The sequence below is a fragment of the Oryzias latipes genome, chromosome 10, assembly GCF_053564925.1.
Source record: "Oryzias latipes strain Hd-rR chromosome 10, Olatipes_Hd-rR_3.1".
In the NCBI taxonomy this organism is placed as follows: Eukaryota; Metazoa; Chordata; class Actinopteri; order Beloniformes; family Adrianichthyidae; genus Oryzias; species Oryzias latipes.
Genome location: NC_136246.1, coordinates 10,113,007 through 10,127,561, shown reverse-complemented (window position 1 = coordinate 10,127,561; position 14,555 = coordinate 10,113,007). Strand labels below are relative to the sequence as shown.

Here is a 14,555-nt window from a genome sequence, read left to right as displayed (position 1 = left end):
TGTTAGCAAATTGTGCAACAAGACGCATTTACACTGTTTGGTTTTATATTTTGAATGTCTGAGATGAAAGTGCATTTATTAAACATCACAGCAGAACTTTGTTAAAAAGGAATCATACACTTGTTAAGGACTAGTGTCCTTAACAAGTTACACATTGTAAAGCACAATGGTGATGGAGTCATGATATGGGCTCATTTTTGGCTCTACACAGCCTTTGTATGTTTGATTCACTAGCTTGACCATGGAAATTTGTTTTGTCTGTAATAAGAGCAAAATTCAGGCTTAAAGTCTTTCTTCTATGGAGATGAACCTATGTTCTATTTTTCTAATGTTTTCTGTTGACATCACGTTAAAACCTCTGAGCTGCACTGAAGCTTATTCAAACTATTTAAATCCTGTTTTTTGAACTGTTTTAAAATGCGCACTTTCAAATCCCAGGTCTAAAATTAACTGTAATAATCCATAAGTTAAATTGCCATAAATTAAATACATGGGTGCAAAGTTTAATTAAATCAAAATAAATAAATCTTTATTCATGTTGCACTTTTCATACCAGGTAACACAAAGTGCTGTACACCAGAATAAATAGGATAAAACAAGTAAATTAATATAGATAATAGAGCCCCCCCCCCCCCCCCCCCCCAACACACACAAATAGCCCCGCCCTCACCCCTGCTACTCCTTTAACCGATGGAGATAAACATTGGTTATCAATGCAGCCAGACAAACTGAAAAAAGTTAAATTTTGCTCAAAACGCAGGAAGGAAGAAGCACTTTTCTTGTTGCTACGACAGGTAAAGTCCCAGATTTAAAAAGTTTTTTAGTGTTCGCACTGATGAGTATACTGAGTGTAGACTATTTAAAGTTTAATACTTGTTTTTCAGAAATGAAGGCTTGATATTTATGAGACTTAAGTAAGATCAAGTCTAAAAACATGTAAAACTGATTTAAAAATCAAAATGCATTGTTCTTTTAGAATCATTTAGACTTGAGAAAACAAAACAAAGAATTTTAAGCTGTAGAAATACAATTCTAAAATTTTCACAAATTGATGTTAGTGAACCCAAAATGCATGAGAACAGGGTTGCAAGGAGAACCTAGAAAGAAATAAAAGCAGTAAATTAAACATGATAAACGTAAGATTGAGGACATGTAAGGGAAACAAGAAATTACCTGGAAGCCAGACATTTACATTTACTGGAGGTAATCAGCACAAACAGGAGCAGATTTGTGCGTGAAAAGTGTAAACAGAAAGTGACTGAACCTGACCAATAAAACTCAACCAAAAATAAGCAAATCCTTCCAAAAGTTGCATAAACTACATCACTACGATGCTTAAACCACATTGTGTTAATGATCTTTTAAACTCTTTTTAATTGAAAGCCATTTTTATTGCATAATGGATGAAAGGGGAGGACAAACTCTTGGCAAAAGGGCTTCATTCTTTTTCTTTTACTTTTATTTTTCTTTTAGAAAGGGCTTCATGTATTCCCAAAAAGTGAAAAAGGAGGATTGTGTACGACTTTACAATATTTTACCTCGGATACATAATGTGTGGACAACTGCTTTGCACAATGTGAACAAATCACTGTTCAAAGCAAATGGTTCAGGAAGACTTTTCTATTAGCTGCAGAGTGAAAGTCAGCACAAAGGAGTGATGCTGAAGCAGCAGAGACAAAACTGCTCAGTCAGGGCTGCACTCTGGTGGAGAGACATGGTTATTGCCGCCGCAGGACTTCCTATGGTCGAAAACACTAAGTGCATGAGAATGACAGCCGCGCTCTGCAGTTTGTCTGAGAATTGATCAGCATCATCAAATGAAGCAGGAGACGTTAAACATCCATCACAAATGAAAAAAAGGATGAATAATCTGTGAGGTTTGTGTGCGCTTCTTTTTATTACAGTACTGCGGTCATGTAAAGCATTGCAGGATGCTACGGTAGTACTACAGTGGTGCTAGATTACATTATGACAAAATGACTGGATCAGAAGTGTGATCATAATTTAACTTCTTACTGCATCATTTTTTTCTAGAGGTAAATCCTGAATTTTAAAGGAGGGGTACCATAAAATCTAAAAAAGAGTGAGAGAGAAAAAAAACATCACCTAGAACTAATGACTCATAAAACAGATATTTCCCAGTCATTCATCAAAGTCATAGTTATCTGTGACATTACAGGGCAGTTTCTCATAAATTGCTGTTTTTCTAAATACTGAAAACTCAGAGGATCAATAAAAGCTTATTTTTCAAAGATTACTGTTTTTAAAGCTGGAGCTGGTCAAATCTTGCTTTTTTTAGTCCCAAAATGTTTCATTTTTTAACCTAAGCGTGTGAAAGCAGGTATAGCTTAAAGCAGACTATTTAAATTTATTCTACAATCAAGATGTCCAACGTTTCCAGTCTGCTTTTCTGGAAGCGTTCTATCAAAATCAGGCTGCTATGCTTTTTTTTTTCATGTTTGCCCAACCTGCATGCATGGTGAGGAATGGCTCGTCTACATCAACAGGGCAGTATTAGTGGTGAGAAAACCTGGATGATTGTGAGAACCTCTCAGGACCTGTGGAACATCTCCTCTGCCTCAGGAACAACGAGCGTCGCTCATAAACAGTTTCCGTGCACGCCAGCACTGCTCTCACTTGTGTCGTGCGCGCACTTGAAGCAGAGTGGGCGTTTGCTCTATGATTCTCAGAAGCAGATTGTCAATGTAGTCCTCCAGGTCTCGAACCTGCGCTTTGACCTTTTTCAGCTCAGCCTCACACTTCTCCAGTTGCGCCCCCTGCTGGTCTGAAGCCACCTGCTGCTTCTGCATGTCCATCTCCTGCTGCAGCAGCAGGGAGATCAGCTCCATGTTGGTCAGGTGTTGGTAGTGGGTCACTCTTTCCAGCATCTCCGCCTGTGACAGAAGAGGAAGCAGCAGATGAGTTGAAAGGATTTGAAAGTTCCTTACTGCTGAGAACGGATGTTTTATTTTTCCCCGTGGGACCACAAACAGACCAGACACATCTATGATGAAAATATTTTCAAAGACCTGTTCTGTCACATTTCTGCTTTTAAACAAAAATCGAATTATCTATTTACCCTGCATCTAATTTTAAACCATCAGACTTTTTATGAAACTTTATGAAACAAAGAAAAATATTTTCTAAACTAACAATATTTTTAAGACATTGAAATGACAGATATGTGAGAAACCATAACCCATGAAACAGGGAGTAAACGCACCCTTAGCAAAAAGTCCATTTAAGAGTACTACAAGTTTACTTAGTCTATACTATAAGTGAGGCAATATACCTCAAGTTTTCTTTTTATAAACTTTCTTTATTTTGTAAACTTAAAATGTTCCAATTTAATCAGAAAAAGTGTTCAGTTGTAAACCTACTTCTCTACAAGTACATCCAACCTTGTATACTTGCTATCCTCAAATATACTTCATAACTAAAAATTTTTGCTAAGGGTATTCCTTTCCGATGAAATCTCTTTGAAATTCTTCAAAAACGTTAACAAACAACGCAAAAGTATTTTTTTTAGAAAAGAGATTATTTAATTAAATGACATGGAATTAGTATTTTTCATAGGATTTTATAAAAAAAAAATAGAGAAAAAATTCAACCAAAAAATACCAGTTAAAAGGTAAAATCCTCAAAAAACTGAGTTGCATTTCAGTAATTAAAAAGAGAGATTTGATGCTTTAGTAGAACAAGTCAGTTGGTGAAGGAAACCTCTTGCTCAGACAAAATGTTTCTCGTACTTGTTTAGTCAGTGTGCAGCATCTGTTTTAGCTTAATGGTGGGAAAGCCGCAACTAAGGAAACTTTGTGGCATGCTAACAGCAGTGTCGCTACCTGATTGGTCCCGCACCAGCACGAATCCTACGTCACGTCCTCTTGTCGCCAACATTGCAACAGTTAAGCCATTTGAATTGGATTAGCTCCTGTAATTCATGCATTTCTTCTTAGTTTGGTATAATTGTAAAACTCATTCATTAAAATAAAAAAAAATTAGCTCCGGGGAGCATTTCTCAACAGCTTTGTGTCCTTTACAACTGTCTGGGTCATTTAAACATTTTCATGTCAACGACACATGACTATAATAATCTCAACACTGCACGGTATTATGAGGATTTCCACGCATGTGGGGACAGATCAGGTAGCCATCAAGCTACGTTCCTATCGCCCTTGGCAACATGCATTCAAGCAACCCCTTTGAATGAAAAGTCTGTGTACGGTAAACTTGCGGATATGTGCATTTCAAGCTAAACATATATTTTTTTAGATCATGACGGTACCAGGACAGGATTATTTTATGCAATCATTACTCCCCAGTGAAGGAAGTGACCTTATTTCAACAATGAGTCTTCATGGAGCAGCTGCCTTCTCATGTGATTCATACAGGGGGACTCTAGTCCTTTCATGGAATTAGTCATTCTTTAACACTCACAATTAATTTGACAAAAATAAAATTAGAAATTTCTTTGGTGGAAAGCTGTGTTTGTCGAACGATACCTGACTGTTCTCGGGTTCTGCTGAGGTTTGCTGGGTGGACCGTCCTGGAGCGATGGTAGACCTGAGCTTCTCAAGAACTGAGCGATTCTCTTTCTTTTCCGATTGGGTGGATGTTAAAGGTTTCACGGGGTGGGGCCTGCAAAATGGAAAGGTCAGCACAAGAATTATTTCTGTTTGACTTTTATTGTAAACACTAGGAGCAATTTCCTTCAGACAATAACATATATTTCAATCAGTACTAGAACACATGCCTTAATAAATAACATCAACAACTTCTGACTCTAAAAAGCAATAACAGTCATCAAGAAAATAGCAAATACAGTCTACAGCAGGGCTGGCCAACCTTGGTCCTGCAGATCTACCACCCCACATGTTTACCAGCTCTCCCTATACCTTTTTGTTGCTGATTAGCTGAAGAAGGGATTTCCACATTTTGATTAACTGAACACATCTGATCCAGGTAATCAGCAGCAAGAAGTTAATGGAGGGAAAACTAGCTTGGTGGTAGATTTTGAGGACCAGGTTTGGACAGCACTGGTCTACAGCTTCACATTAGAGTGAAGTCACATTTTTATGATAAACAGTAATGAATCCTAGAACTCCTGCTAGAAATCTGGCTTTCAAAGCTTTTTTAGGCCTCTTTAATAAGTAAATGTTACTCCTCCCTTTCTTTCCCCATGAATGTAACCATATCCGTTACTTTTATTTTGAAAAGGTTTGAATCTAGTGACAACTTCCTCCATTAAAAAGACTTTCATTGGGAAGGTTTGAGAGTGGCAAACTAAAGAAAAACAACTAAATCTCCAAAGCCAACAAGCAACATGGGATGAACAACATAAAAGGTGAAGAGAAGCTAGCATTCATCCAACCACGTTGGATGTGAAGCAGACAATTCAATCTATCAGATAAGGGAGCCAGCGCAGCAGAAAATAAATCAACACCGCAACAAAAAAGCAAAACACAGAAATGATATAAACTAGTGTTTGATAGATCACAACCTGCGCAGTCATGTCGGAGTGTGAGGACTCTCACCTGCTCTGTTGGAGGGGAAGATTACAAGCAGGCTGTGTCTCCTCAGGTGGAGGTGAGTGGCGTGCATGGATCGGGGGCTGGTCGGTGGCGGGGGAGTTAGAGGAGGTGTGGGGACCCCCAGAAATGGACCCCGCACTCGAAGGAGGTTTTGGGGAGCAGATTGAGGTATCAGCTAACAAACAGAGTGCAGAAGGGGTGTTGGAAGAACAATGTTCATGCTGCGTCAAAGATTTTTCAATCTTTGACTTGACGGGGGTTCTGCAGTTGGGTGCCACGTGTGCGTGAAGGTCTTCAAAGCTTATCTCAGATGGTTTTTCCGATCTATGGTGGTCTTCGCCAATTTCTGAAGTGTTTTGAACGAGAGACAAGAACTGCTCAAGGTGTCTGTCCCCGTTTTTGCTTTGGCTTCTTGGGCTGTCGTTACTGTTTTGTCGGGACGTTCCTTTTGGTCTGATTCTTGCGCTAGCAACACCTGAAAATGATTGGCTCTGGTTCGGTTTGGCTGACTCGTGTTGCAGGTTCCCGTTGTCGTCACAGTCTTTATGGGTTCTGTTAAATTCATTAAGTTTTTCGTGTTCTTTGCAGTCCATCTTAACATCAAATGGAGTTGTGGACTTTAATGAGTCGACCCCTTTACCGTTTACCCTGCAGTGACCACATGGTGCAGTGTTGGTCTCATGGTGTTGATGGTTGTCTCGGCAAATTGTTGGTGATTGCAGTTCATTTGAAGATGCAGTTATTTCAAAAGAAGAGTTTGTGGTGGGTATGTAGGTTTCCTTCAGAGTGTAAATGTTCTCAGTTCTGTTCTTGTAAACGGACACCTGTGAATCTGTCAATGTAACAGTCTCACCTGAAATTTTATTTTTTTCTATTTCAGCTACACCTGATTGAGAAGATCTGTCAGAGTCAATAAAATCAAAGTCTGAATTGTTCACATTCATGTTCAGATCTCCCGTAGTTAATGAATAATACATATTGGTGTTAAGGCATGTGGCTTTACGTAGATCCAAATCTACTATCTCCTGTTCATTAGTGCTAGAACTATCTGGCGCTTTGGAAGTAGTGATACATGACTTGCTGGTCAACTCACAAACGGGTACCTCACAGTCCAGAGGGTTAGATTTGATCTTATTTCCAGCAATTCCTTCTGCGTTCATTGAGAAAAGGTCCTGCTCAATCATGGCCTGACTATATTTTCCTCTGAACACGTGTCCAAACAAGTCTTGCTCATACAGCGTCCCTGCCCAGCAATGACTGTCATCTTCCAGAGGTTTGTACTTGAACTTCCTGAACTGCTCTTCAGGGGTGAATCCAGGCGAGCTGGCGTTTGTGTGAGAGGGGGCGCTGAGGGAGTCGGACACCTCGCTGCTTGTATGAGCGTCTGGAGATGTCCTGCTTTGCTTGCATTCGCCGTCTTTGCCGTGTTGCAGGGAGGCTGCTCCAGTCTGAGAGAGGAGGTAGGCTTCCTTATGGACAGCCAGTTCCTGGCCTCTATGCAGCCAGCCGTCAGAGAAAATCTCATTCACTGGAGTCCTTAAAAGTCGCCTTGGGGGTAAAGGAGGCGGCTCCTCGTTTACTGCTCTCAGTTCTTGTGCATCAATGTTGTTATTAACTGAACTTGTTTTGCATGAGGGCGGGATGTTTTTTTGTTGTTTTGAAGGAACACTGTCTGTAGGAATGTTAAGCCTGCTGGAAGCAAAGGCATCAAAAGACTCCTCCCACTCTACTGCACTGTCTAGTGTGGAGCGGGAGGCAGAGTGGTTGGGGGACTCGGGGAGGACTGCCTTGTGTAAAGCAGGCAGTGATCCCTGCCTAGAGACCGACCTTGGGCGCTCCCGTTTTATGGAAGCCACTTTTGAAGAGCTAACTTCCGAAGCGCCGCCGGCTGCTCCGCACTGGGCCGGGCCAGCGGCGTCAAGGAAGCGGGATAAGCCGGAATAGGTGCGCGACCCAAAAGTAGGTGACGTCTGCAACTCTTCGGCTATAAGAGCCTCAAAGAAGGGGTTGCGCTGCATATGTTGGAAGAAAGGGTTCGAAGGTGAGAGGGGGGGGGAGCAAGGCGAAGGAGAGGGGGTGAAGAGGTTAATGTCACCGCATTTGTCGGGTGAGGCATGGCGGGAGGAGGATGCAGGGGGTGAGGAGCACTGAGGAGGTGCAGGGGAGCAAGGAGGGGCAGGAATGGGTGCATCTGAGCTGCTTTCTACATTAGGAGAAACTTCCAGCCTGTGAAGGAAAATAGGGCACAACAGTCCTCTTAGTTCTGAGTGTGCCATTTAACTAAACGAGGAACTTTATTGTAGATAAACAGAACAGAACATTTCTAAAATGACTTCAAAGCATCAGTAGAAAAAGGAAAACGTAATGGAAACACAAATGAAACCAAAAAAGAAAGCTCATTTGCAAAATAATCAAGCAAAGCAGAGAAAACCAAAAACTGATGCATTGTATTTGCTAAAGCCTCATCTGCACTGTCAGCTATCCTGCTGAGTTCATGTCTTAGCAAACCTTTGGCAGAAATGGGTCCACAAGAATACTTGTGGAGAAAATTTCTTGAAAAGATGACAGTATGGTTGTAAAATGGAGAAAAATGAAAAAGCCCTGGACATCCAGCTGCACACCAGTCCTCATAACCTGCAAAGTCATCTGGACTCACCTTGGTTTGTTCTGGGAGTCACCAGCGCCGAACCAGCCTCTGAGCCTCCCCTCAGCTGCAGAACCGGTCTGATTCGTGTCTGTCTTAGCTGGGAGAGAGTCACTTCTACCTGACGAGAAAAATCGGAGTTTCCTCCCTTTGTCAGATAAAATGGAAGCAGAGACAATTGGCGTGGCCGCTTGCATGGGGCGCCCACCTGCCGACGCCTCCTGAAGGATGGAGGAAGGCTGAGCGGTCTTCTCTTCTTCTTTCTCCTCCTTCTTAAACTTGTCGAAGGACCATCGTCTGCTTTCTCCAAAGGAGCCTTTGTCCTCCCCTCTCTTAGTGAGATTCTGCAGGGAGCGGGAGAGCGGTGAGTATTTTTCCAGAAGAACCAGCTTGGTCGGGAGCGGACCAGAGCTTTTTGGAGTGGATGGCTCTGAGTCGTAGACGTGGCTTCCATTTATACACAGCGAAGACTTGGACTGAGTCATGGTTTGACCTTTGAGAGTCTCCACTGCAGCATTTGGTGGAAGAGAGGCTGTTGTGATCATTCCCACTTCATCGCTGAAGGCTCGTTTGTGTGTCAGAACCTTGGTGGTGTGCTGACTTGTAAGGACTGTTGGAAGAACAAGAACAACAAAACTTTCAGTTTCACACAGTCAGTAGATTACAAACTAAGTTTCCTTTTTGAACTTTGAAGATTCATTCACAGTCCCATTCACAGTCTGATCCCAGTGCTATCAGACGTCTAAGGAATTGTGCCATCTTGGAGCCAGTACGTACTTCTTATGAGGAACACCAGGGGGGAGGAATTTCCCCATCCAGTTCTGGTACAAGGCCATGTCACACAGCCACTACGTTCTGTACATTTTGCACATTTTCGTATGAAATTATGTGTCATGTATAAAATTATCATCACATACCAAATTTCTGTCTTTCATGGTACATTTGTGATATACGTGATTCATAAATGTTTCTTGCGTTCGTCATTCATCAATAAGCGTAGATGTCCGTGGAGATTTTTGGCTGATGGGGCTTGACATGAATTCGGTTTTGAGCTGTTCAAAGTCTATGATCGATTGAGAATCCCGCATTTTGTGCGTATTTTACGTAGTTTATACTGAATTATTACGTATCTTACACGATTGTGCATGATTTTTGCGAGATGCGTATACAAATTCGTGGCATTCCACAACTGTTCCACGTATGTCTAATGGACGTTTCACACATCTGCAACCGATGTTTAACTTTTACATATCGCGTATACGGCATACGTATCATGTTAAAATTACTCTTGTGATGCACAAATTATTGGCCAGATTTGACTTTTGCGTTGGTTTATGTGTTCTTTGTGTGGTTTATTCGTACTTCTGTGGTTTTAACATGGTTCATTCCACATAAATCTGTGAAAATTTCATGTGAAAACTACAACCTTCACACATGTTTACGTATGACCACTTTCTATCTGTACAATATGCGCCAAATGTACATAGTGTCAATGTACATAGTGTCTGTGTGACATGGTCCATATAGCCAATGGTATTGCCCAAGGACACTTTGATGGGCAAGGTGGGAACCAAACCTTGATTTTCCTATCAGAGGTTAACCGCTCTACCTCTGTTCCACAGCTGCTATCAGTTAATCTGATGGGTCTTGATTATTGGTGCATACTCCAAGTATTTGGGTCACAATAGGATGTAAAAAACACAAAAACATTGATTTTTTTTCTGTTTCCTTTTGCTCTGGTTGTTGGTGGCGCTGTCATGGTATGGGGATTACTATCACAATGTGCATTTGTGTTGGGGGCCGGGGTTATTGTCTCTTCTTAAAATGGCAAAAATAGTGACAGTGAGTACAGCTGCGTGTTGACTTGTTTGGAGTGTGGTAAATGTTGTGTACTACTGCTGATTGTTTACGTTTCCCCTTCATCAGTTTCCACCTCTGGCTGAAATTACCAGGGAAGATAGAAACAGGGTGTCTATGTGCTCTTTAACTAACAAGAAACTGAAATACGTCTTGATTGGCTGCCCTGATCCTTTGAACAAAAGAAAAATATTAAGAATGTCTGCCCAGCAGTGTCGACTTTTGAAAATGATAGCGGTTTAAAATCCAGAGATTATATTAACAGACCAGCAGAGATGAAGGCTTCAGTCTGTGACTTAGATTTACTGCTAACAGTATGTGGGATAGGCTCCAGCAACCCCACAACCCCAAAAGGGATTCAGCAGGATGAATGGCATTAAAAATCTCAGAAGTAATGACAAGCTTCTTCCCTGCATGAAGCATATTTTAACTTTGTCCAAAAATGTTGTTTCAATGTGATAATGAGACGTTATCTTTCCTTTTTTTTATCAAATTGTTACAGAATTATTTCTTTTAAATAATGTTTAGTGTTGAAAGAGCAATTTGAACTTATTTCATATGGAATTGTTTTATGATGACAAGCCAAACAGCCTCCTTCTCTTCATGCAGGTGATGGTTGGTCAACATCTCAATCATGCCGGTGTGTCCACGCAATCTCTCACCTTTCTTGGCTAAATCTGCGTCTCCATACTGGGGGTTGACTCTCACTTTGCTCGTGTAGATGGGAGAGCTGGGGGGGTCGGACAGCAGACCCAGACTGGGTGGGGGGCCGAGGTTATCACTGGTCATGGAAGACATACTGGTCTCTGAGGCCAAGGACGAGCATGACCTGGTGTCTGACGACTTTCTTAGCCTCCCTTTGAAAAAATCCTTCATCTTGTTCCTCTTCTCCTCGGTTATGTCTGAATCCTGTGACTCTGTCGGTCCCCCACCCTCCTCTCCAAAGGGCGGCCCAAGCGACCCCGACAAGGCTGCGTAGCGGCCCGGCACGATGGCTGAGGAAGACTCCATGTCCCCTCTCTTCTTGCCAGTGACACGGTCCTTGAGCTTGCCGAATGCAGACCGGGGTTTGTCCTTTATGGTGAGATCAAACATGCTGGCTGTCATGTTGTTGCGAGTGAACTGGACGGTGAGCTGAAGCTCGCCACGCTCCTTATCCTTCCTCCCTGCCTTGGAATTCAGCTTAAACCATCTGCAGAGAAAAAAAGTAAATCCATGAGCATGTGCATGATAAAATACATATGACGTGCACATGTTAGGTGCGTTTGATTGCAGCTCCAAAACAACAAGAAAACACTCCTTTTGGCTGGACTTTCGTCACATTACATAATCTGGAAACAAAATTTCTGAAATCCCACAGCAGGAAATCTCAGCCTGGATTCCTCCACTCCCACACACCTGTGTACATGTTCAAACAAAGACATGGAGACATATATGAGGGGCGAGCCAATGAAATCCGCCCTGTGACCTGAAAGGTCCTGAAAGTCCACCGCAGAAACTAACAGCAGAAGTTCACTGAGCAAAGAGGGCGGAGGATCCGTAATCAGAGCCAGATGTGTGGAATTGTTTCACTCCCCTTTCACTTTTCCACATGGTGAGTCCAGTTATGTCACCCATCAATGCAGAGAGGATTCTACCAATCAGACACAACATGACCTCTTTGTGAGGGTTTTATTCTGTTTATAATAGCAAATGAAGCCTTGACTTCATGAAGCATTCATGAAGTCTGCAAAAAAGGCGCCTTTATAGTTTGGACACAAACGTGTGTCTAAACCTTTAAATGGTAGAATATGTGCTCCTGTCTCTCACAAACAAAACGTTTCTGGACCCTACATGTCTCTTTTATGGAGCCACTGGCAAACAACAAGGTGTGAACATTGTTATTTTTTTTTTTTTTAATAATTCCTAAAAAAGAAAAAAAGTTAAAGGAATCTGTTTCATTTTATTGTTCAACTCCAAAATAAAACAATATGTGACTTATGTGACAAAGCATCTTTAGAGGAAAAAAAATAAGGATGTTTCTGGGGGGTGTCCACATTTTTACAAAGAGAACCAGATTTGGTGATGGCAAAATACCATTAAATCCAAATAAAACTGTGAATTTTGTATTTGAAGACAAGAAATAAAATGAAGAAAGTTTGTCTCAAAAAAGCTTTTTATCAAGATTAACTTTGGGTTCACGTGAAATATTACATCATATTCTTATTAAATGTTCACTGTAAACTTCAAAATATAAATCATGTAAACAGGGGGGGGGGGACACACAAATATTTATCTTATTCAGAAGTACAAAACACTGGTTTTGATCAGAGAAACAAATGTGTTCATTTTGTTTACAGTCAACATTTTAGAAATGGGCTAGAAAGTGGGTTATGACCAAATGTAGCCAATCAAGAAACACAGAGTTTTTAGAAAGTGCTGGGGGCCACACTACTGATTTTATGACAGCATCTTGCCGGGCTGGTAGAAATTTGAATAACGGCCACATTTGGCACATAGGCCAGACTTTGGACATACCTGATTTAGAGCTACTAAATGCAAAATAAGAAACCTGAAAAATAAAAATATGAAGTACTAAAACATGTTTATATAAAGGATGCCGATACGTATCGAAAAATTGATCTAGTAGTACGAGTTATGGCACTATCGGTTGAAAACCACATAAACAAGATCATGTTGGTATTAAAGGTATAAAATCCATTAAAAAAATGCTGTCTTTGCATTTTTATGTACATGTGATGTAACTAATAGATGTCCAATCACAAGATAGCTTCTAGCAAGTGGGGTCAATTCCAATTGGCCGCAGGTGAACCACAGTGAAAGATGTGTGTTGTTGCTCTAAACATATGAGTACTTCAAATTAATACAACTTTTTTTCAACCACGAATAACAAAACAGTCTGGAAGACACAAAATGTCCGGTTTGAATGTTTTGTTGATTAAAATAAAAAAGTGCCTGTAAGAATTAAGAAATTCTCTGTTAAAAGTCAATTTATAGTTTTAAATGACAAACGAATAATAAATATGTAGAGTGTATCTATTTAGGTAAAAGAATTGGACCGTCTCATATTGTTACAAAGTTTGTTGAACCGTTTATGTTTAGATTTGTGGACCATGTTTCAAGTTGGGCAGCCAAATGTGAAACGGAAAGAACCACAATCCTAAAAAAAATGCACTTATACAAAAAAAAGTCAAAGGAATTAGAAATATAAGTTAATGTTTGACAAACTCTGATGCTTGAATTGAAAGAAGGATGAAGACATTTATGAGAAAAATGAATTGACTGAATAATTCATCTTTTTTTTGTGGCAACAAACCTCCAAAAATATGCAAGCTGTAAAAAAACTAACACGTTTATACATGTAGTATTTAAGAGGGACCTGCTTGTAAATTATCAGCTGTGAAATTAAGAATTACAGTAAAAATGCGCCTGTTTGACAGCTTTGTGCTACAGCTGGGAGGATGCAAAACATTTAAGCCAAAGGTCATGAAAGAAAGATGACTTTCTGGTTCAAATTAGGATTTGGTGCATCATAGGAACCCTTATTGGAAGTGTGTAGTCTGTCATCAAGCTGGGGGGGTCAGATGTAACTGTGGGCCTTGATAATCTGTGACATTGTGTGGCTTGAATGTAGACGCTCCATCAAAGCTGTGGAGCACAAAGCTCCCAAAACACGCAGCAGCATGACGCACCACTTTCCGGGAGACATTAAGCAGACCTACTCTTCTCTGGGACAGACTCCGTCCTGAAAGGTCCTGTCGAGAGGGATGATGGTTTGACCCAGGAAGACGTCCAGGCCGATGAGCACCCGGTGCATGACCGTGACGACCAGGTTCCCGCTCCCCGGAGGATACGCGCTGCAGCCCCCGTCCTCCAGCACTCCGGGGAGCAGCTCGAAGCAGCACTCCTCATTCCACACGGGCACCTCCGCCTTCTCCACCAGCCCGGTGGTGTACTTCTCCTTCCCCAGCTGGATGATGGTGTAGAGGTAGCGGCTGCCGTGCTTGCCCTTGGTGCGCAGTCCCCGCGCGCGGAGAACGGTGACATTCACGTGCGTGGGCACCCATCTCTGGTCATCGTCAAGATCTATCAGCGACATCATCTTGCGCTGCGCACACGGATGCGCCTTTGTGCGCACGTTCACCTATGGATGCGCCCGATCAGTTGACCATCCCCTTCTTCTTGCTGCGTCAGTGTCCGCGCTGCGCAACAGCACGCGCAGAAACTGCCCAAAATCCGGACAACAACAAGCGTCACCAGGTTTACTGAAGGTCACTTTCCCCCTCACGGGCTCGGCCTCTGCCCGCTGTCCGGTCCGGATCCAATTAGTGCAAACAACGTTAGGCGAGCAGAAAGGAGCCGAGGAGGGAGGAAGAGCGGCACCGTCCAAAATCCGCTACCCCCTTCCCGCCCTCCTCCTCCTCCTCCTCTTCCTCCACGCAGACAGAGGCCCGCAGACAGCGGGAGGAGATGCCGCAGCTTTGTTCGCTCCTGCAGAGGCGCGCAGAGCTGCGCCGTCATCT

The 14,555-nt window shown here is 42.0% G+C and overlaps 1 protein-coding gene across 5 annotated transcripts; it reads right to left on the bottom strand.

Moving 5' to 3' along the window:
* Positions 1-1,878: 1,878 nt before the first annotated feature.
* Positions 1,879-14,555, bottom strand: rab11fip5b (RAB11 family interacting protein 5b (class I)). 5 transcript variants are annotated; one of them, XM_011479884.4, is made up of 7 exons: positions 13,755-14,555; positions 10,695-11,224; positions 8,384-8,785; positions 8,188-8,296; positions 5,535-7,757; positions 4,503-4,638; positions 1,879-2,894 (listed from the first exon to the last, which is right to left on the bottom strand). In XM_011479884.4, exons 1-7 carry the CDS (start codon positions 14,132-14,134, stop codon positions 2,634-2,636), a joined length of 4,041 nt encoding a protein of 1,346 aa, XP_011478186.1. In that variant the 5' UTR covers positions 14,135-14,555; the 3' UTR covers positions 1,879-2,633. The 5 variants fall into 5 exon arrangements, with proteins under 5 accessions (XP_011478186.1, XP_011478185.1, XP_078809657.1 ...); XM_011479883.4 differs by having other exon boundaries at positions 8,188-8,785; XM_078953531.1 differs by lacking the exon at positions 5,535-7,757.

Coding starts and splice junctions, on each gene's coding strand:
- rab11fip5b (XM_011479883.4), bottom strand. CDS start 14,134: ATGATGTCGCTGATAGATCTTGACGATGACCAGAGATGGGTGCCCACG. Junction 11,225..13,754: donor GGAGTCTGTCCCAGAGAAGA/GTAGGTCTGCTT, acceptor TTTTCTCTGCAG/ATGGTTTAAGCTGAATTCCA. Junction 7,758..8,187: donor GACTCCCAGAACAAACCAAG/GTGAGTCCAGAT, acceptor TTTCCTTCACAG/GCTGGAAGTTTCTCCTAATG.